The 24,096-nt window shown below is 38.4% G+C and overlaps 2 protein-coding genes across 2 annotated transcripts in view; both read left to right on the top strand.

The window, feature by feature from the left end:
• LOC139741446 (forkhead box protein J3-like) overlaps positions 1 to 5,325 on the top strand; it is a 39,714-nt gene extending 34,389 nt beyond the window's left edge. Inside the window, exon 9 of the mRNA XM_071652027.1 lies at positions 1,459 to 5,325. Within this exon, the coding sequence (XP_071508128.1) occupies positions 1,459 to 1,760 (302 nt within the window). The 3' untranslated portion in view covers positions 1,761 to 5,325. The remainder of the gene's footprint in view (positions 1 to 1,458) is intronic.
• Positions 5,326 to 18,766: 13,441 nt separating this feature from the next.
• LOC139741472 (pleckstrin homology domain-containing family M member 1-like) overlaps positions 18,767 to 24,096 on the top strand; it is a 30,472-nt gene continuing 25,142 nt past the window's right edge. Inside the window, exons 1-4 of the mRNA XM_071652057.1 lie at positions 18,767 to 18,885; positions 20,450 to 20,529; positions 21,114 to 21,154; positions 22,679 to 22,757. Of these exons, the coding sequence (XP_071508158.1) occupies positions 18,861 to 18,885; positions 20,450 to 20,529; positions 21,114 to 21,154; positions 22,679 to 22,757 (225 nt within the window). The 5' untranslated portion in view covers positions 18,767 to 18,860. The remainder of the gene's footprint in view (positions 18,886 to 20,449; positions 20,530 to 21,113; positions 21,155 to 22,678; positions 22,758 to 24,096) is intronic.

Below are 24,096 nucleotides of genomic sequence, written 5' to 3'. Positions count from 1 at the left end.
ACTGGCTGATTTTTTGCCTGCATTACTTTCATTCAAAAGTGTGACATCTTTGATTTTGTGCACTTGGCATTCTGAAGCCTTCGAAAGGTGCTTTTGAGCCTTAGGGAGGTACTTTGGATGCACTGTCAACTGGAGACTGTTTCTTTCTAATTAACACTGTGTGGTGTGTGATGATGTAGTGCCCTTTTTGTCTGTCATTCTTCGTGGCTTCAAAGCTGCTGTTTTGACTGTGCAGCCACTGCGGTGCTGATAAGGTCGCTGGAAGGAAATAACTTTGTGAGATGACATTTGGGACGCAGCTTAGTGTTAAGGGGTTGGGAATCGCTCAAATGTCACCGTGGGGGGAGTCTTAATGGGTCATATTCGATACCATTTACCAAGCAGTTCACAATCATTTGACTGACGCAATCGAATTTTCTCTTTTAAATACGTTTTATACTCATCTTCCCAGAATATCACTCAACTTGGTTTGTGGATGAGCTCTGAGCAGTCAGCCATACGTGTTTTCCCCAGAGTTCTGTGCTAGCTATACTAACGTGTCTTCATATTGCGATATGAACAAAATTATGCTCTGATGAGTGACAGGGCAATACACCCTCACATTTGACTACTCTTGTCGAATATCAATGTAAATTGGATTCTGGTGTCATTTATATATTACATGATGGCTGTAAAAACACCCAGCACCATTTATGGATTTAATACTAATCAAAAGCCTCCATTCATGGCTTTTATAAATCATTTTGTTGGGTTGTTTGCCCTTTTCCACTTCTGTGTGGAATAGTTGCATTTTGATCATCAAATTTTAGTGAGCACTGTATAGAGCTACATACTGGATATTCTTCCTTACCTTTATGAGTGGACTATTTATAGACTTCTATTTAATGTGTGTCCCATGGTTGCTGGTTGATGTGCCTGCTTTTTAACATTACGGAAATGCTAGAGAGTATTGTATTGTATCATAAGTCATTGGCTAATAATGACACATATCATGTTTTTTGGTTTGAAGTGCCACTTAAACTGTAATCTGGCACTGATAAGTTCATCCATAAGGAAGAAAACATTGAATATACATATTTTATTGATCATATCAGTTGTGAAAATTAGCTTTCAGTTTCACTAAAGGCAAATGCATACTTTGACCATTTATGAGACTATTTATGAGTTTGAGGGTCCACATTGTATGAAAAAATGATTTGATTTCTGTGTAGCTCAAGAGTTGTTGCTGTGCTTTCACAAGCAATTTTGGAATATGTATGAATTTGAATGGCATGATCAGTTCATATGCTGGTACAGACGTATCCTGCTTGTTACTTGTGATGCAGTTACATAGCATAGAATACGCATTGCTTGCAAGATGTCATATCAGTGATGTCATGAATGTACAATTATGAAATGCAGTTTCTTAAATGTGTTTTCAATTTTTGCTCCTGTTTTTTCTCCCTTGCCCCACCACAGCCAACAGTGCATTCTCCGACAGCCCCCACAGTAGCATCTCCAACTCGACAGCTGGTGGGGGCGGCGGCTCCCTCCTCGGCTCGCCCCAGCTGCTCAGCCCCAACAGCAGCCACCAGTCGCTGGGAGCGCACTCCCCCATGGGCATGGCCAACCATCACCAGGTCAGCCCCCGCATGATGCCACAGTCCATCTCGCCCAACCCCCACATGCAGCGGCCGGTGCAGCCGACCATCACCACCCGCGTCACCGACTTCGGCGATGACGAGATAGAAGACACGTTCCCGTGGGACACGATCGCGTAGTCACCCCTCTCACACTTCGCGCCAAGTCTTTGTTCTGTCCTTTTCTTTTTGCCTGTAAACTGTCACAGAAAAGGGGAAACCCCCAACCTTCCCTTCTGACCTTAGCATAGAGAGAAAGTGTGCAGAGTGTGTGCAGGTATCTCATCTTAGAATACAGTTTGCAGTGTAGTAAGGTCAGTGAACAGCATAGGGGTACTCTATTCCCGCCGCAAGCCAGAACTGAAATTTGCCAGGGTGAGAGCAGTCACATGCTTTCAGGGAAAGGTGCGCAAGGGGACTCGATAAGAGAAATCCTGATGATCATCCAGTGTGGGTCTGCTTCCAACCCCCGGGGTGAAACTTTGGCCAAGCCAGCTCGTTCCTCCACCTAACGTTGGTCACAGACAGACAGACACTCCCATGGCCAGCTCTCTGGGGTGATGTGTGATCAAGTTCGCCCTCATTCACTGTTGGCCTGAACATGGGTGTTAGAACGAGGGAAAGTGAGCGATTGTGAAGAGTAGGCAAAGTTTGATGGGGTGTGACATCGTCCTGCATGCCAGTCCACTGAAGCTTGAGGATAATTTGGTCTCGTACACATAACGCCCTCCTAAAGCGTGTAGAAGCTATGCTTCATATTCGAGGGCAAAACGAACCAACCAAACCTGTACAAGAGGAAAGTGCGTTGAATCAAGTTAGCAGCACCAGGCACATAGATCTTTGCTTGCATCCTATTTATAAGCAGTTGCACAACTACTAAATGTGGAAAGTGGTCTGTCACTATTAAATGTCTGTCACAATTAAATGACCATCCACAGAGAGTGAGCTTGTGATTCCATAGGCATGCAAGTATGCAGGCCCACCCTACAAACCGTTTTCCAAGTGTGAAAAGCCCAGAAATGTTGGACTTGAGTCCTTCTGCATGGGAATCTAACCATGGTACAATCCCAGAGTAGGTCAGTGTTATGTTTTTTTCTCCAACATTTATGTCACCTCAGCTGGCAAGAACCAAGTGGAATTAACCCCCAGTGTGTACCATCCGGTCCTAGCTGGAGGACTACAAAGGCGCTCTAGTGTTGTGAAGTGTGATAGGGAGTAGCAATAGTGGACTTAGTCTGTATCCACCTATCTCTGTGTTATGTTCTCTCCACTCATAAACCTGTAAATATGTGCATATGTATATATACACAATATAAATATATTCTGTTGGAGTGCTTGTGTGTGAGTTTGTGGGAGAGCGTAAGCGTGGTATTACATTTACGGCATGTGAACCAAAAAAAAATTATGGTTCTTTCTTTAAAATTTGATTTACGTGGGAAATAAACCAAAAGAAAAAAAGAGAAACATATCACTCTTAAATCTATTTTTCTAGCAAGTACAAGAAAATGCAGTGTGGGTAGTGGATTTCCAGTTGAAAAATGTTATCAAATCCATTTCATCTCTCTTAATGTTTTTCCTCAGCTGATATGATAGGATATGAATGTGATTTCCTGTATCAATCACAGTGATGACATATAGTACATGTATATCAATGAACGAAAATGCATTCTGGGGCATACCAACGAGAATACCTGCTTACGTTCTTTCAGTATGTGAATCACGAGGGAATCTCTCAAACATGGACTCGTCAAGTCATCTATAGGCTCAGATTTGTCAACCATTCTGTGCCAGGGACTTTGGATAGTGTGTATAATTATTCTGAAATGCTGCGGGATTTTCTGTGCCATTTGGCACTCTAAACACACAAAGGGTTGAAATATAATAATAATAATAATGATAATGATATGAATTTATATTGCACTAGATCCACTCTGTAGAGTGCTCAAAGCGCATACATTCTATTATTACCTCGGTCTGTGGATACATTGAAGTTAAGTATCAGACTTTTGCATCAACATCACACAATTTGGAGACTCCAATATGTGAATCAAAATGTCTATTTACTTTGCAAAAGGCTAAGTTTAGACTTACACCAGTTGTTTTGTTTTGTTTTTGTAATGAATTATCACCAAAATTGGCCAAAAAAAATAATGGCAGTGTGTCACACAGTAATTCTCATCACACAGGGTGTGCATTGTGTCAGCTGTGAGATTTCTGTTTGATATGAAACATTAACTGACATTTAGATGTTCTATTGGAGACTTTGAGACATTACTGTTTCTTTTTGATATTTCATCAAATTGTTGAATAATGGGTCAATTTATTCAGTGCTGTTGATTTTGATGCGAGCTTAGAGGGAATTCTCTTTTTGACTTTTCAGTGTTCTGGTATTGACAGTATTGTTAGTCGGGCTTCTTTGCTTTGCTGAAGTCATTTAGGGACACATGTAATTCACGTGTGCACCGGCAACACTTTCTGAAATTTCCTGACATGAAACGGCTATGCAATGATAGAAACGTATCACCTAGACTTTGAGAATACAAGTTTTGTGAGTGTGAATTTTTCAACACATGTGACTAATTGGGATAAAAAGCAGTAGAATACTTTGTTTTGATTACAGCAATTTGGCTAGATTTAAGCAAAAAAGAAAAGAAAGAATAAAAAGCTACAAGTAGAGATGGGGATAGCATGACGGATTGTGTCCACTGACATGGTAGGCTGTATGATTCTGTGATGTGCCTACATTGAGGCTTGTGATCATTGCTGAAAATAAATCTGATTATTTTCGGCATGTGAAGGCCTCCAGGGGGAGCGTGGCACATGACCCACAGGTGGCTTAGAAAGAAAAAGGAATCAGTACACATACTTGCATCTTGTAGTCTGTTTTTCTTCTTCCTCAAATTACTCAGTTTAGATGAACCCAATTATTCAAACTGTTTAATTGCATGTGCATGTGTATTACCTAGTATCAGTTATATTTTTGGTACTGAAAAAGGTTATCACTGAGTCTTATACCCTTCACAAATTGTGATATGACTTGGTGTAAAGTAATACTCTACACTATTAACAATCTCTCATCCAAAGTCTTAGTTTGAAGTCGCATTCTAAATTCTGTGTGCATACCCCAGTCTCTGTGATTCTGGCCGACACAGCTTTAATTTTCTGTATACACCTGTCTTTAGTTCCCTTGTGAGTTCCTTTAACTGTGATCCTGACATTGCCTTATATTGAAGTGATTACCTGACATACACATTATGCAAAAGCTTAATTATTTGTGCACATTACTTGATTCTTTGTTAACCATATGCTACCCCCCCCTTTTTTTTTTTTCCATTCCCCACACAAAATACTCTGCTCTAAGCACAATGTGGTCAAAATTTGATGAGCTTTATGTTGGATAGGCACGCATGTGTTGACATTGGTTTATCAAATTCCTGTGTCTATGGGTGCTAAATGTCATAACAAGATTTAATCACACATGCCAAATGTCTGGACTCCCCATGATCATCATGAAGAGATATGGTCAGAGAGATACTTTTTCTCGGCAATGTGCTACCTTTTAGATATATTTTGACTAGGCCTATACCTTTTCCTTCAGGGTTATAAATGAACACAGACACACATGTTCATGTAAAATGCTGCGCATAGTACGTTGTACTAATTTGTAGGTTGCCCTTACATGAGCAGTGATGTATTTCCTTGTATTATGTAGCACCTCCCCCCCCCCCCCCCAAAAAAAAAAAAAAAAAAAAAAAAAAATCCCCTTATTAAGAATGAGCTTGATAAATAAGTAGAAATCATATTAGATTGCCACCAGGAAATATATCATGATTTTGAAAGACAAACTGTTTCCTTATATCTTTTGCCTGAAATGGTGTAACAATGGCATCAAATAAAACAAGGATTCACTGTTACATTATTATGCTTTTTGGTGAGATATCATGATTTTGAAACTAAAAGCTGCTTTTTATATTGTACCAAAGATTAAATTATGCATGTATCAAGTACAATAGGGTTAGATATTAGTGAAAAAGAAATGTATTTGTTTAAAAGGCTGTGAAGTTGTGGGTACAACAATGTGCCAAAGACAGATTATTGATGGAATAGATATAGTTAGCAGACATGGAGCAATGGAAGAGGAAATGTCAGTATTGAGCTTTTGCTTGGGATTGGGAAAGTTGGTCTTTACATCTGTTAGGTTTTGAAAGTCACTGTGGTTATAGTTGCTCTTGGACCTCTTTTCTTACTGCTGAATAGACAGAAGAAAAAAGACTGCTTCTGTGATGGATTAAATTTCATTGATGTCTCTTTTCCTTCAGCCTAGTAAGTTCAGAATTTCGCAGCGATTGACAATGAATTGTCACATACGGCCAGATGATTTCTGTAGATGACTGTAGTGATTACTAAATTTGACCCTCCGCAAGTTTACATGATCATTAGTCGAATGCTGTCAATTAACAGGTAAAGTGGTAGTAAGACATCAGTAGTGAACATTGATAACACAAGCAGTCAAAGATCTATACAAAGATTAAAGACCCACGCTACTAGAGTGTGTCATAACACCCTTGTACTCCTCCTGAACTGTCAAAGACATACACATGGTATCTGCTGCCCGATGCCCTGAACTCATTTTTCCTCGCCTGTGTCAATATTGATATTTCACACCCAAGGATAATAATTACAGGGGAGAATGTTATTCTAGAGTGTCTGTAATCTACTGTCAACACTTGTTCATAATTTTGTTCCTGCATTGCATAGCTCTTGACAGAGAAGGTGAAAGCGACCTTTAATCACATATCACACACACACACACACACACACACACACACACACACGCAATGCTTGACAGGTAGGGTTTGAGAAAGCTCAAATTGTGCCAGGGAGATGTTGCTCTCTTTCCTGGGGTTCTAGCTTTGTTTATTCTTTCTCCTTTTGTTTATTTTTCTTTTATTGAATGGTTTGACAATTTATGAATTCACAGGCTTTGCAGTGGTTCTAAGGGTTGTAAGTGGTCACAAATTTCTTTATTTGAAGTTAGCAAATATGAATTGTGCCTCGTTTTTTTATAATTACTATTGTACATATTCATCAGGATGTTTTTAACTATCTGGGAACTACAGGTGACAAGTACGTTGACTCCACTCTCGTGATACAGAAATAGACCAATCAGTTTTTTAACTCCAAATCTTGTCAGAGTTATAACTTTGTGAAAATGTTGCAATACACATTATGAATAAACAAACAAAATTTGTGCTTATAGTGATGAGTGCAGGAGCAAATCCTGCTGGGCCCACATGGAAAATGTCATCCTGAACTTGTACCCTGCTCAGAACACTGCAGATAACAGGGGTCGAGATTGTTGAGTTTGTGCAAGGATAGAAGAAATCGAATGCAGAGGACACAAAGTGAAAGTAATGGGTAGGATTAGATTCCTTATATGGGCAAAAGTCAGAGGAAGAAAGTGGGCGTGTCATGTTTTGTCATGTGCGTATCTGTCATCTTCTTGATCTGTTTTGCTTTTCATTTTGCATTTTTACCTCGGCCACGGAGGTTTTGTTTTTGACGGTGTTGGTTTGTTGCTTGTCTGTTTGCAAAATAACTCAAAAAGTTGTTAACCGATTTGGATGAAATTTACAGGAAAGGTTTATAATGACACTAGGAAGATATGATTAAATTTGGTAGTGATCCGGATCAGTGTCTCGATCCAGGAATCTTTTGAATTTTTTTTTGTAAGGATTCTTTATCATTGGCAAATAGTGCCACCACATGAGGGCCTTGGAGCTGAGTGTATTTGAGGTGTGCATATGTATGAGCACCAAGTGTGCACTCGAGACGGGAGGCTGAGGTCGAAACACTGGAAAGGATTCTTTATCGATTGTGAAATAGGGCCATTTTCAGCATATCTTTATATGGGTGGAAGTGAGCTCCATGGTGGAGGTCTGCGGTCTCTGAGTGCTTTCGTAGTTTTCTTTTTCTTTTCTTGTGAAGAGGGCGGCTCCAGTAAGTCTGGTATAGGTCCTTAAGTGATGAGCAGCTGTGTTGATGAAAGCACAGAGAAAGAAAAGAATTCAGATTTGATGTCATCGCTATACCGGCCACTAAGCAGTCCAGTAGGGACTACCACTTTCAGTTTTCCTTTCAACACAAAAGGCACTCCATATTGTATGGGACTATGTTTCAAACTGGATCAAGGCTGCTATATAGAGTGGTCATCTTTCAGTCACTGTCTTTTTTTCTTCTTCTTTCATACATCTGTAATGACATCCTCTGCAATCATGTAAAGATATGAATATCTGTTTCTCTTGAAAGTAGACTGCTGGGTTCTTTTCCCTTTTCTTTATGCGTTAGTGTCAAGTACGGTTTTCAGTCATTGAGTGGTGGTTACATGAAATTGATTTGAAAGGCACCAATGTGAAAGTCAAAAGACAAGGCTCCCAGTAAGCAAAACGATTTGGAAATGTAGACATTGAAAAAGTGATAGTGTAGTACTGGTAATTACTGTCAACTACTGTTTTTTATTCATTGAGCCGTGGTTACATGAAATAGATTGTAAAGGTACATGTACCAATTTGAAAGGCCATGCTGCTCCCAGTAAACAAAACTGTTTGGAAATGTAGGCATTAGCAAAGTGATAATGTAATCTAGTAATTATCTGGATACCTAAGTGGCCAGAATAACTGGGAAGTAACTTGAAGACAGAGTGAGCAGCCAGCATATCATGTTTTAAAATATGCACAAAATAATGCACGTTTTTCTCTTTGGTAATAGTATCCCAAAGTCAATTTTTTTGTGTGTTCTGACTGGCATTAGTAGACTTATAGAGTTCATTCATACCTTATAAAGTAATTTATCTATGAAGTTAGCCTATAACTAACTGCGTTTATGCTTGTTTTTTAAGCAAATATTTCCAATTTGATGTCCAGACTGTTGGCTGTTGTACAAACAAATGAGTTTCATGTAGAGTAGGCTCTAAAGGTTTTGTTCCTGCGGAAGGATATTCCATTTACTGCTTTTTGCCTCTTCTATGAATGATACTTGTTCTTGGGTTTTAACCAGCGAAAAATTGTCAAATTAGGTATGTGAAGCTTAATCAGCTACTTGTACTGGTTCAATTATCAATGAGACAGTTTCTGTTGTGTAACATATCAATGCAGATATCAGCTGAGCATAATGTTGTGAAGAAAGTACCCTGTTGTATGTTTCATTGTTTCATCTTGGATGAGTAATTAGCTTGCTTCGTCTTTCTCACTTTCTCTTTCGTTTTTAATTTCAGTTTTTCAGTCGGTATTTTCTCGTGTCTGCTCATGGTGAGGAGAGAGAAAGGGGACGGGGCTTTGAAAGAGAGAAAAAGTTTTTTTATGGCTCATCCCCTTGTGCTTGATAATCAGAGACCCAGGCTAAGAAGAGACAAAAACAAAAGCAAAAATAAATATCTCAGTTAAGCCCTATCTTTTGTCAAGGAAAGATGTGTCTTGGGTTATAGGTGTAGGAACTCAACACTAAGTGATGTGTCATAGCCTGGAGATAGTGGAGGATAATAGTACAGGGTGCATATGGACAATTTCCTTCCTCATAGCAAAAAAAAAAAAATTTGAAAAAAAAAAGAAAGATAAGACTAAAAGATAAGTAACAAACAGGAAAAAGGAAAACCATCTTCGCCAGGCACCACGTCTCTTCAGAATTTGCGCAAGATAGTCCTTTGTTGCGCCATGTGCCAAAAGCTCCACGATCATTTATACATGGACTGTATAGAAGAAGGAAAGAGGAAGCATGTCGTGTACGTGACTAAAATCTGAGCAAGGAAAGTTACATATTCTCAGATTCAAGGCCATCACAAAGAGTAGCTGACGTAAAAAAAGAGAACCAAGAGGCCAGGGGATTCCCCCGTCGTGCACGTAATTTCTTGTTCTCTGCTGGGCGGATCTCAAGTATAGTGTATCTGAAACCACCAAGAAAGTAGGTCAAGAAAACAAGTTGAAAAAAAAAAAATAGATCAATGAGCATGGTAACAGAATACATGACTGGATTATTCTCTTCCACCAGAAGTTTTGACGAGTCATTGTTGACCTAGGAATTTTGTTCGGCACTTACACTGGTGCCACAAGACTTACAGGGTAGGAGCCCTGTTCTGCAAGACCACATTATTTCTAGGGGAGAAAATAGATTTCAAGCTTTCATTTGATGTCCAAATGGTATTTTGAAGACTTGAGTTTATGCTGTCTATAGAAATTGCACTGAAATAAAGCATTTCAAAATTTGTGTACATTTCCTCTGACTGCTTGTCAAGCATTACAAAGCATCTGAAATTTGAAACAGAAAAGTCTTAGTGGCAACTATTGTGTAATGCCAGTGAATTCCATATGGTGGTAAAGCACTTGAAATATCTCCCAGAATTAGGTGGTATAAAGAATGTGTCACTTCATAATCTTATCAGTGATGTTCAAAGGATGGAGTAGAGCTGTCCAGACAAGTGGTACAATTGTATACCTAGTAACCTTTCTCTTCTTGGAAGTTGGTTTGGGGTAACATTTACTTCTTTCTCAGAAAAAAACAAACACAGAAGAACCCAAGCCAATGCCTTATCTTTTTATGCTATTCCAAGAATTGTGTGCGTCATTTGATTTTACACCCAAGAGGCTTAGGAGGGGGGAAAAAAATTGTTTTCCTCATGAAGTGCTTATGATAATCCTGTTTGACCCCATTCTTGTAACTGCAAGGTTCCTTGTTCTTGCCAGTGAGTACAAATGTATATCCAGTTAGTAGAAGAAAAGGGGCATTGGAATTTCGTATATTCCAGCGAATAAGGCAAGGAGAAATAAGGGCACACTATTCCTGGTTATTGTCTGTCAGCCATTTGTTGCTACAAAAACCCTGAAAGAGTACCATAGGCGATATTTTTGAAGATGGGACGAAAAGGTTAGAAATTGTGAGATTGAGTATTAAACTTTCATGTAGATTTTGAAAATAGTGCATTTGCTCCAGAGTAATGGAGACACATAATTTGGTATGGGGCAGGGCAAGGCTTTAAGTCTTTCCTTTTTTTCTGTTTTCATTTCTTATTTCTTTTCTTTTTTTGGCAGGAAGTAGTGTTTCCTTTTCTTAAGACTCTTTGCAAAAAAGGAAAGAGGTAACTTCCTGAAAATGTGCACTGGGTTAAAAAAAAAAAAAGAAGAAGAAAGAAAGCAAGCTTGTGTCAGCACTGTAGCCATATTATCAATATGGCTACAGTAATAGCTCAGCAATATTTTATTGAGATTTCTTGAAAATTAGTAACTTTTTTAAAAGAAAACACTTGCTGCTTCAAGAGACTACCCACAAGTGTTTACTCCATGTGAAAGAGAAGAATTTGCGTCATCCTCATGTTGAGAAGAAAGTATTTCACATTTGATTCCATAATGTGATAAAAGCTGCTTGCAGCTGAATGTTTGGAAATGCGACCAAATGGGGATTTGCCCTGTGCCAATCGATGATGCCGTTTAGACACTTGTTACAAGCATGACAAAATGACAGTCTGTACACCAGGTCTGAAAGTCATTCTGAGTAGTGGTACAGTTTACTGCACTGAGGCTGTAATAGGTGTTAACATTGGTACATTGTACTTGTTTTGTTTGTGATTCTATGGAGGAGTTAATTAAGATGTCTCTCTATTACTCAATTTGCTACAAGCATGACAAAATGACAGTCTGTACACCTACATATCTGGAAGTCATTCTGAGTAGTGTTTGTGTTGTGTATCATTGCACTAAGGTTAGAATAGGTGTGTAAAAGACAGTGAAGTCCATGTTAACCTTGGTACTTGTTTTGTTTGTGATTCTGTGGGGGAGTTAATGAAGACGTGTCTTTATACATATCTCCATGAGAAATCTTGTGGTAGTGTGAGCATTGATTCTGTAAAACTGACTCTTGTGGCTTATTCTCAAATCTTTCAACATTTATCCAAAAATATGCCTTCAGTAGTGTCTTCTCTATCTCGCCGAGCACCAGCCTGAATGCTTTTGATAATACTGTATCATTGAGTGAAATTGCGTTGACAGGTCTTCATGAATACTCTTTCATACTTAAATGTACATAGATTTGAAAACAGTTTGCAATAATTGACTTCATATGATAGAGCTTGTTCAGGGATGTCAGCCCTTACTATACTATTTTTGTATAAATTATTTTGGACTCTTCGTCTTCAAACTTGAGAGATATATATAAGAATACTAAGTGTACATGCGTGTACATATTCATATAGATATCTTCCTTGTCTTTTTATATATATCCAAAGTGTAACTAGACTCAAATGTTGCCTGTCTTTGTACATAGATAAAAGAAAGTATGACAGTTTCTCTTTTGTGATATACAGTGTAACATACTTAATTGAATACCATGAATGCTGTGAATTTGTTAACATTTGCCTATAGAATCAATAAAGGGCTTGACGTCTGTTGTTAAGTCACATAATTTGTCCGTGCTGTGGTTTAATTGTAATGGTAAATGTTCAGGCAATGTCTATTTATGATGTTGAGTGTGCTGATGATAATGGTGACAAGAGTGATGGTAGTGATAATGTCAAGGGTGATGGTGATTGTTCTATTCACAACATTTTGAACAAATTGTCTGCCCCCAAACGTTCTGTAGATGCTCAGTGCCTGTCGTGAACCAATCCTCCCAGCTGACGAATAAATAAATTAGGCCAAGTTCACTGAATTAGGATTGAAATCAAGTGGTTAAAGGAGACAAATAACAGAATTGGAATTGATAAGTAGAAACAGTTATTTACAAGGTTTAATAAATGAGAGAAAAACAGAAGTTTCTACTTATTTTGATTGTAATGTTTTCATGGGAAAGTATATTGATATTGACAGTTCTATGGCCTTCTGTTTAGTTCACTTCCAATGAAACTTTCATATTCATTGTCTTGTTTGAATTTTAGCTCACAATGAATGAACATGAAGAGGATTTTCACCCTTAAAATTTTCAATTCCCAGTACCATCTGAATGGAGACACAAAATGATGAATCTTGCCTAATATTTGGGGGGGAAAAATCCAAATTTTTCAAAGAGGGAGATTAGAGTGCCACACTATTGGTGAGCAAAATGTCACTGAATATCAGTCACTTAAATGAATTAGATGAATAAATAATTTATATCGTCCTCTATCTCAAAACGTTTGTCTTGCATTTCAGTGTCGGCAATTGAAATGCCATGTTATACATATGGACCAAAAACATGACTCCAACTGAATACTTTAATATAAGAAAGACCCAAGTCCGTAAGAGAAAATTTAGAAAAAAAGTATCAATAACTTACTGTTTTTATTTTTCAGTTATTGGACCATTACGTATCACATATTAAAACAGTCACTTTAATTAGTGATTTTCATTACTTCATAACAGGTCTCCAAAGACGACTTTTAAATTTGGACTTGGATCATTCTTATAATGAGGTATTAATCACATAAACATGCTTCTTTGATTACATATTCACGATCATTCAGTGATAAAAATGTTATTTCATGAACAACAACAAGATATTCGAAGAAGTCATTTTACAGCAGTGAAAGAATAAGTTGCCTAAAGGTACTTTCCATAGTATCTTTGGAATACTGATAAGAGGGGCTAATTAATCAAATTCAACAAGTTTCAGATCGAGAACAGAATGATTGTCGTTTGTATCTCACAGTGTTACACAGTGCATGTATTGCAGCAGAGCTACCAAGTCTCACGCATTCTGAGTGAGACTCAAGCATTTAGGGGCCGTCTCACGATCTCACGCATGGCACCCATTTTTCTCACGCATCGGGCGAAGTCTGCAACTTTGGCCTATAATAAGGAGCATAGCTCAAAGGATTAAAGTAATAGTTGTAATTGAAGGTATATTTCCCTTTTGTCTTTCAAACTAAGAAAAAATAGTCACGTAAATATGCACCTGGTCGCACCATCAAGAGCTAAAAATTGAAAAAGCTCCCTACCGTGGGAGGCCACAGGGAGGAAAAACCCCTCCCACACCCTCGCCTCGCTCGTGCGCACATTCGCGCGCCGAGATGCCGAGTCATGAAAGTCTCACTCATAAAAATTGTTTGAACTTGGCATCCCTGATTGCAGCAGCAGACAGGTTTTGAAGTCATCTCTTGTGAATCTGAGAGAAAAAAAATGGGGGGGGGGGGGGGTTGTAATTTGGTTGATGCACCTAATATAGTCTTTATCATAATGATGGGAAAATTAATGATGTTTTCGTCATGATGGTCTGCACGCCGAAACGGCTATCACTGATTTCTGTGATATTTCCATAGACATCAGTGCGTCCAGGGAGGTGGACCACCTCCCTGGTGCATCTTACTCGTGTCTCATTGAAATATGCGTTATTCATGTGTATGTTTGAATATTATATTTTACTATAATTTTCAATTATTTACGTGTAATAATATTACACCCTATATGGAAGAGCAGAATCATTCTACAATCTACAAAACTATCTGCGCCAATCACTTATCTCAAGAGTGTCAGGGCCGACGGCAATAAAGAAAAAATTCTTTTATATTGCCGCAGATGGCGCCAAACAACTTTTCCTCCTATCGTTTCCTATTTTGTAGTTCACCCTCCCTCCCCTCCTGTCTCGTTCTTCTCTTTCTGTGTGTGTGTGTGGTTTTTTTTTTTTTCTCCTTAAGCTTTCATTTGCTGCTTCGTGTCCTTCTTCCTCCATACAGAGTACAAGCGATTGGTACGCAATGAGATCAATTTCTTCAAAACAAGACAGAACGTTTTAACGACTCAAGTGTTAACGAATGAACAAAATGTGTCTGTTTGACACAGCGTCTATACCACGAACCCTCCCTTCCCCTTTCGCCCTTCGCTCAAATTCCTGCACCACATGCATTACCTTGGGGGGGGGGGGGGGGGGGAGGGGGGGGGATTTGCACCCCCGGACTAAGAAATTTTCATTTCTATTTTTTTGCAAAGCGATCAAACGTTGAATCAATGAACGTCATTATCACAAACATGTATACTGGGGAAACTCTTTCAAGTGAAATGGTGTTCCATGTTCATGGCTTTGATTACATGAAGTAAAAGCCATGGGTATTAACCTTGATGAATCAATGGGAAACCTGAGTCAAATTCACCGCATGAAACACTTTCGTATGATTTTAATGACAATGGAAGCATTTGGCAGCTAGAAAATCGTAATTATGATGATTCATTTGGTTACAGTTCGTTATTCCAAAGGTTCGTTTATCCGAAAATGAAATAAGATTAGTTAACTCGAAAATGAGATGAGGTTCGTTATTCCAAAGTTTCGTTGATCCGAAAATGAGATTGGAAGGTTTGTTATTCCGAAGGTTCGTTAATTCGAAATCGAAATAGGGTTCGTAATTCCGAAGGTTCGTTTGCACGCGCATTCTTTTCAATTTCGGTGTAACGAACCTTATGTCATTTTCGGATTAAAGGAATTTCGGAATAACGAACAGTCTGTAATAACGCCACAAATGTTCGGATGGTTTTTTGGCACTTTATGTCAGTAAAATGGACAAACAGATGTCCATACGTATACAATTCATACAAATAGCACAATAAATGTAACAATTGCATTCCCGGAGTAAAAAGGGGCCTGAGCTTTCGATCCTAGCAGAATCTTCGTCAGAGGCAAAATGACAATTCCCTGGCAGGGAAAGCAATCACCCATAAGAACTTCACACAACAAGAACAGTCAGGGACAGGCTAAGGACACAGAACAAAGAAAACAAAAGGAGAAGGTAGGAGGTCATGGGCAAGGAGCCCAACAGGTAAAGGGAGTGGGATTAAGGCAGGAGGGTGGACAGACAAAAGGCAGAGGAGGGTCAGTAATGCTCCTGTGGGCCATGGGTGCAACCACTGAAGGAAAAGGATGAATAGGGAGGCAACATCAAACAAGATAGGGAACAACAGAGGGATAAAGGAGTGAAGAGTGAAGAGTGAAGTAGCAAAAGCAAGGGGAAGGGGGGGGGGGGGGCTGAGCAAACAGCGAGCCCTTATAAGGTGTACCAAGAAGAGGCAACAAAATGAAATTGAAAGTCAACCAACAAATGCAAGTAATCAAACATATCAGAGTATGAAATACACAATAATGAAAATAATAATAACAAAAACAATAATGACAATGATGTTGATAAAAGAAATTAAAATGATATTAATTAAAGCACATATGAAAAGGGAGGGACACAAAATCTCAGTAAACAAATTTTGACATTGATTGAAGTCTTTTAATGATACGAAGTCACGCTTAAAGGGACTGTAATTATACCATTCTGGTTGAGGCGAGGATTTAGCTTTGAACGTTTTGCGAGATATTCAGAAACCACTCTGTGAGATGTCAATGAGCATGCAATTAGGGGAATCAAAAGTTTATTTGATGAAAATCAGTTTTGAAATGGCTGAGATATCCCAAAACAAAGTGAAACAAAGAGATCCTAATAAAAGACGTGGCCTGTCGCCTTTTATTATTATCACTTTTTGGGATATTTCAGCCATTTGAAAAACAGTTTTCATCAAAATAAATGTTGAATCCTTCTTAAAATTACATGCTCTTTCATATTTCATAAGAGGTTTCTCATTATCTCACTTAGGAATGTTATAAAGCTGAATCCTCTCCTCAACACTATACTGTACAGTCCCTTTAATTTACTTTCTTTGCAGTTGCATTCTACGAAGACTTTTTTGTTTTTGTTTTTTGTGTTCTGTTTTATTTTTTGCTTTACACACGAAGACGTCGCGTCTGTGCACTATTATATATTATGGTTGGTTTGAAGGGATTTTTTTTATTGTCAACCAAGATAACATATGAGTATACTTTAACAAACAAAATACCGACATTTCGTTATATCACACATAAATGTGAATATCATGAACTTAATAGCCATTATTTTAGTTTCATATTATATGCCAAACAGTGATATCGCACCCCATCACGACGTCATATAATGCCATTGGATGACGACGATACTTGCAAGTCTCCTATTGATTAACACAAGACATTAAGTAAGTCTGCCGTTTTGAAATGAAATAAAAATGATAATAACTCATACACATCCATTGCATCACTGTCGTGAATGATTGCGGAATGGGAATGATGACTGAGCACTGTATGCTGCTTTTCAAGGAAGAGGAATTTGTCTTCGGATCATAATGTTGACAGCCCTAAGGCATGACTTCTGTTTCCATGTAAAGAGGACGCATATAAACTATCACCAATAAGGCCTATCCATAATAGCATTCGCAATTTTGACATCTTCACTATTTCGGAGGGGCGAAGATTCATAAAACTTCAAATTTCCCAACTTCTTAAATTCTCCTGAATTTTGAATAAGCTTTTGCCGTTCTGTTTGTTTAAAATGTCTCTTCTCATTATAAGTCAACTTTTACAAAGAGCGACGTTTAATTTGTTTTTTTTCGAAATACATTTGATTGAGACAGGATGTGAGAGTCAGGAATGATAATTATAGACTCATAACATTAAATTTGGCAACAACTTACTGTTATAATTCACAACCGTATTTTAATTGACTCCGATATGATGCCAAACCTATATATGGGTAAACACATCCCATTTCTATCTCACAAAACCTTTGATATTGGACTGATTGGCCGAAATGGGAATAGGGCAAGAGCAAAATTTTGATCTGTCGAAAAACAAGGAAAAACGTTTTCAAGAACGGATTTAGAAGATTAGGCTGGAAACAGCCACGCGATGTTACAAGTATACCAATCTAGAAATGATGGTGATGGTGATGGTGGTGGTGACGTTGTAGGTGTGGGTTGGGGCGATTACATGTGGAGTGATATTGTGTTGGATGTGTGTGTGTGTGTGTGTGTGTGTGTGTGTGTGTGTGTCTGTGTGTGTGTGTGTGTGTGTGTGTGTGTGTGTGTGTGTGTGTGTGTGTGTGTGTGTGTGTGTTTGGGGGGGGGGGGGGGGGTGGGGTACGCAGTTCGTTTTTCCGAAGGTTCTTTAGTCCGAAAATGAAATAAGGTTCGTAATTCCGAAGATTCATTTGTACACGCTTTCTTTACCGTTTTCGGATTAACGAGCCTTCGGAATAACGAACCTTAATTATTTCATTTTCTGAGTAAAGAACCTTCGGAACAATTCCAAAAATATTCGGATTAACGAACCCTATTTCATTTTTGGATTAACAAACATTTATTTCCATAGAGATCAGCCTAGGTATAGGACCTAGGCCTAGGCCTATATGCACAGGGAATTTGTGTCAATTCCGGAATAACGAAGCTTAATGTTTAAATTTCGGACTCAAAGAACCTCCGGAAAAACGATCCCGTTTCATTTTCGGATAAACGAACCTTATGGACCAACGAACCCTATTTCACGGCAGATTACTGAACAGTATAGGGACTGAATTATGTGTGTTCCAGAATAATGAACCTTCGGAATAACGAATTACATGTACATCTAATGCTCCCGCGTGGGGTGGTGTGTAGGCCTGTAGAAGGAGTTGTCTGGAGCCTCAGGATAATTTCCCTGAGAGTAGTTTTATCGAGTGCCATCATAAGTTAATAAAGCTATTACAACTAAATAGTTGTAGTTTCTGTAGGAGTTAGTCATACATGAACCAATCACACTATTATCGTGAAGGTAACTGCAAATAAATTATAGCAACTTTCAATATCATTGCCTTTTCTTTAGGCCTATAGAATGGGCACCATAAGCTATAATCGGTATAATGATGCATGGGCTAATGCCGGAATCTCCCAATAATGGTACGCATCCGGGGTTTCCGTCGTCTTGGGATATTTTAGTAAGGCTTATTGTTGAACTGATTGTGTCGCCAATCAAGTGGACAATAATTGCGCAACTCGGCGCATAGTAGATATCCACGTCGTTTCCGTAAGGGGACTTATGGAAGAGCAAATTTTTTCTGGAGTAAGAAGAGTTTCCAAGTGGAAAGCTATATCTCATAGCCGAGTCAATATCTCAATATCGATGAAATTTGGTCAGATTTTCCAAAGTATAAAGGCAAACGTTACTGCGGGCTGGTGGAGAGACTGTATCCCCCAAACTAAGTGATCCTTTGCTGACTACTAGTATTTGTTCAGATGATCATAAAGCCATTAAAGTCATCAGTCACGATTTTTAGTTGGAAGCTCAGAGAAGGGCCACGATCGTGCTGCAAGAGCTGCGTACGACGCGACGGTCAGCTGTTAGGACGTCACATGACATGACAGTCCAGTGACAACAAACCAGTGACAAACGAACGAAGTACGAACGAAGATGTCCAGTATATTTGGCAAAAAACGTAAGTTAAATTTTGTACGTTTTGTAACAGATAATGCAGAATTGTTTATCTCGCATTGTGCTACAGAGGGGATTGTTTGACTCACTTTTGCTAGTACCACTGCAGTGCAACGAATAATATATGGCCCTGAGCTTTGTGTGCGTAAACTGTCCGTTGTAGCGACGAGAGCAAATCTTCAGTCCCATACATACAAATTGTAGTATGTGACCACTCCTCAATGGCCTCTTGCACGCCGCCTCTCTCTCACCGCACCAAAACTGCGAATCATCAGATCACGTAGAACTGCTGCCGTACTGGTTCTACAGAAGAAAATGCCTAGCGTAGAGGCTAGAATTCTGACGCATTTTGGCGTAAATACTCAATCTTGAGTGATACACGCCATTAAAACCAAAACAACAACAACAACAACATTTGCAGTGATATGAACGACGTGTTCTGTTCTGCTATCATGCGCAAATGTTTCTGAATGAAATCTGACAGGGAATTTAGAAAATCTGTGTAACCATGCCTGTTGTAATACCAATACCATCACGTAAACTTTATGGACAGATGGAATGGATGTAAAGTGATCCTGTACCCGTAAGTATAATTAATAATGATGTAGATCTCATTTGATTTTTTTTTTTTAAAGAAGTTGACTGTTAATTGGTGTTATGTTGTTTGCCCATGCCATGATATGCATAGACTTCTAGACTATCTGCCCAAACAAAACAAAAGTGAGAGAACAAATACGAAGTCAAAGAAGGGTGAAAATTTTGATAGCACATTTGTTTGTCCTATTTCTGATTTTGTGATGGTTAACCACTGCACTGAATCAGGAGCAGCCTACATTAAAATGGGTATGGTGTATAGACTATAATTACTTCAATAACCCCTATCCTCACTACAATAACAATTTTGACTCTTCGCAAAAATTGTGCAGAATATACTCTGTGAATGTGAAATTGATCATCATTTATGATTATGTAATAGGTCTACTTTTTTGTTACAGTCTTGAAAGTTGGACTACATGTACATGTCGGTCAAGTCCACCCATGTTTTTGTTTTTTTTAGCAAAAAGCACTTCACCATATTTTGTAACCCTACACATACATTAAACCTACAACGATAAACTTACAGATGCACACGACTAATCTAATATCCTGTTTGAGGTACAGTGTACATGTGGACAACTTATGCAAGCTGTCAGTGTGTCAGGATCGTGGGATATTCTGCAGTTATACAGTCGACTCCCGTTAGATAATATAAACGAAATCCCTGGGATGGGCAGTTTTCTTTAGTTATATAAAAATTTCGTTATAACTGAATAAATAAACAATAAAAAACAAAGAGCACATAATTAGGGGGCCTTTTATTGTAACCAGAATTTTGTTATACCATGTTCGTTAGAACAGGAGTGCACTGCACCTATTTTTTCCCCTGTTTTTTGTTTGTTTTTGTTTTGTTTTTCCTTTTAATAGTGTATCTTATTTTAAAGTAATACAACATTTAAAGCAGGTTAAGGTCCAAGGATGAGCACAAGCAAATCTTGAATCAGATGAACATTTTGTTTAATTCTGCTCAGGTCAAGATGAAGTGGAGGCAGCAAGACAAATGGCGATCAAACTCACTCTCAGCAAAGAAGTGGCATCATCCATCAAAAAGGTATGCAGATCAGTCAGGTGATTGACAGCTGGTGCATTGTGGGATGCAGGGGAAGAGACAATTGTGATGACTGAAGAATGGACATACTGTTATATTAATTGAGAAATGTGTACATGCATGGCATAAATTGATCAACTGGAGCTTTGGAATGGGTGGGGGAAAAGAAAAATTTCACATAGATGCTTGATGAAATTATATCTGAAAATGTGATTGATCAAGTCATTAGACTAATAGACCATTGATTATGGAATGGAATCTGGTGGAAGGTTGATTACTTGTCAGTGGTTGGCATCTTGATAATTGGTAGATAATCTTAAAGTCTCTTCTGAGTCTCTCTGCTTTGATATTAGAAAAAAACAGACGACAAATTATAGGATGACTTGGTAAAGGATGGAAAAAAAAATGATCATGGAATGGCACATGATGACTTGTCAAGTAGAGGAATGAGAATTAAGAAAACATGAGAATGCAGACAGGGCTTCCACAATACTGGCCCCCACCACATTACAGTTTATACCACGAATGACTGTAACCTACAGTTGTAGTACATAATCTCAACTCCTCGTAATATTCTTTGTTTGCAGCTTCAAAGAGATCACATAAGCTCAGATTCTGCGATCAGGAGGTAAGAAACAAAAAGACAATGATTTTTAAACATTTGCATACTTTCTGTTTGATATGTCTAGAAATGAAATTGTTTGATGTACTGTATACGCCATATATTTCGGGAGTCTTAATTTTCGCGAGTTGGAAATTCTCGATGATTTCGCGAGTGGTTAAATTCGCGATTGTGGAGTCCTGTACTGAACGGAGATAATGTATGTCACATCCACATCGGGATCAGAGTCAATATTTTCACGTGTCTTTAATTTCGTGAATAGCACCTGTCTCGCGAAATTCGCGAAAATAAAAACCTCGCGAAATATTCGGCGTATACAGTATGCCAATTGTACCCCCAATTTAATACAGAGAAGGTTTTTTCCCTGTATTTATGCATTAGCAGTGAACTATTAATGGAAAACACTTCAAGCTGCATGATGAGCAAAAATGTTGACAGAGGAAACAAAGTTTGAGCTGAAAGAAAGATATTTCATTAGCATGAATTGTCTGTTGGGTTCTTTGAAGTATACGGTACATGTATTGGGATTTTGTTAAGATGTTGGTAGTCCATTGTTGTAAAGTCTTTTATGAATGTAATGTACTACTACTAACTGTGTATGATTTGATTTAGATATATCCCTCTGCACCTCAGAATAGGTCACTAGTAGATCGATGGCACCTTACAAGTGCTGTATTTACTACTTTTCTTATGTTTCTTATTGTTATTATCATTATTATTATTGTTATTATTATTATCATTATTATTTTATTATTGTTATTATTATTATTATTATTATTATTATTATTATTATTATTATTATCATCATCATTATTATTATTATTATTACTACTACTACTACTACCTTGGTACTTATTAGTGTCATTTTTATTACACAGTTATGGAAAATAGATCAATTAAGTATCTGTTGAGGATATATCGCAGTTAGCCAAATTCAATTTGGTTCATTTGCTGAGAATACTACACCAGAGACAAGTGACCCCCAAAAATAAGAAGAAAGGAATAAAGTTTGCAAAGAACACTGAAAGTGAAAGCATTCCCTTGTTGCCTGCTTAGATATTGGGAGAAATCAATCATTGCAGTGAAATGTGCTTAGCAATGCTTACCATGAAAGTGTCAAAATTTAGCTGGTATGAAAGCTACCATGCAACTGTTGGCTGCCTTTCTATGGCATGGCAATCTGCCATATGTGGGAATTGTTGCAAAATATTCAGTGAGACAATGGCAGGATGTTTATTGGCCCCTGGATGAAAGAAATGAAAGTGCTACCTGTGACATCATGCCATGTCATGTTTAATGTGAACTTTTTGTTGTTACTGTTGTTGCTGCTGCTGCTGCTGTTGCTGCTGCTGTTGTTGTTGCTGTTGTTGTCGTTGTTGCTGCTGCTGCTGCTGTTGTTGTTGTTGCTGTTGTTGTTGTTGCTGCTGCTGCTGCTGTTGCTGTTGTTGTTTGAGCAATGGGTTACATGCATTTGATCGTGAAGAAGACCATTTACAGGGTTGTTGCTGATTTCTGTCTCTGTGATTGCAGCGGTGACACAGCAAACAGGTTCTGCAACGTGATGGAGGCCATCTTGCTACATGAGCTGAAGGATTCCTACTCATCCAAGGTAGTGTCCAACTGTATTCAGATATCTACTGTACAAGTGGAAATTTTCGCGGTGTTGAAATTTCCGCGCATTTCGCGCAACCAGAAACCAGCGCGAGAATAAAAGCACACGAATATTTTCGCTTGCCATATGTTCTTGTGCGTGACATCTTGATTCTGCTGAATTAAAAACATGCGAACCTCTTCTTACCCGGCCAAGCGCGAAAAATTAGTCGCGCGAAAATATCCACTTATACAGTATAGGAGTGGGACTGCAAGTACAGTGATGAGAAACGACAACACTAACAACAACAACAACAACAACAACAACTACTACTGCTGCTGCTGCTGCTGCTGCTGCTGCTGCTGCTGCTACTACTACTACTACTACTACTACTACTACTATACTACTACTACTACTACTACTACTACTACTACTACTACTACTACTACTACTACTACTACTACTACTACTACTACTACTACTACTACTACTACTACTACTACTACTACTACTACAACTACTAGTTCTACTACTACTACAGTTGAACCTCTCTTATCCGGCCTCCCTTTATCCGGATCTCTCTATTATACGGACGCAATCTCGCCGTGATTTTTTTTTTTATAATTACGGGAGGAAAGGGGGATTCCCAACTCCTTGAGAACTCCTACACAAACACACATGAATTACATATTACCTCCAACATGATTAAAGGGTGTGTACAGTTCTGGTCGAGGTGTAGATTTAGCTTTTAACATTTTGCGAGATATTCAGAAACTACTCCATGAGATGTCAAAGAGCATGCAGTTCTAAGGGGTATCAAAAGTTTATTCGATGAAAATCGGTTTTGAAATGGCTGAGATATCTCAAAACAAGGTGAAACAAAGAGATCCTAATAAAGTAGGGGCATGTCGCCTTTTATTATTAGCACTTTTTTGGATATCTCAGCCATTTGAAAACCAATTTTCATCAAATAGATGTTGAATCCTTCTTAGAATTACACGCTCTTTCATATTTCATAAGAGGCTTTTCATTATCTCACTTAGGAATGTTCAAAACATGAATCCCTACCTCAACCAGTACTGTACAGTCCCTTTAACATACATTACATCAAATTTCCTTCCAAATTGCTTACCTTCAGACATTTTAACATCCCCAAACATCCCCAAATGTAACAATGAAAAGGTTGCAGTGTACACATTACTACATTTGGTACTACAATGGGCTACATCAGTACATGTATAAAGCATTGAGTCTCCCGTATCCGGCCAAATCCCTTATCCGGATGAGCCCCGGTCCCGACTTGTCCGGATACGAGAGGTTCAACTGTACTACAAAACTAAACTAAGAAGCTGAACTA

Source organism: Diadema antillarum, unplaced genomic scaffold (genome assembly GCF_040938485.1).
Source record: "Diadema antillarum isolate AM-2024a unplaced genomic scaffold, OU_Dant_1.0 seq00000931_RagTag, whole genome shotgun sequence".
Lineage (NCBI taxonomy): Eukaryota > Metazoa > Echinodermata > Echinoidea > Diadematoida > Diadematidae > Diadema > Diadema antillarum.
Note: the sequence above shows the minus strand (reverse complement) of the source record. Positions and strands in the feature narration are given on the sequence as shown.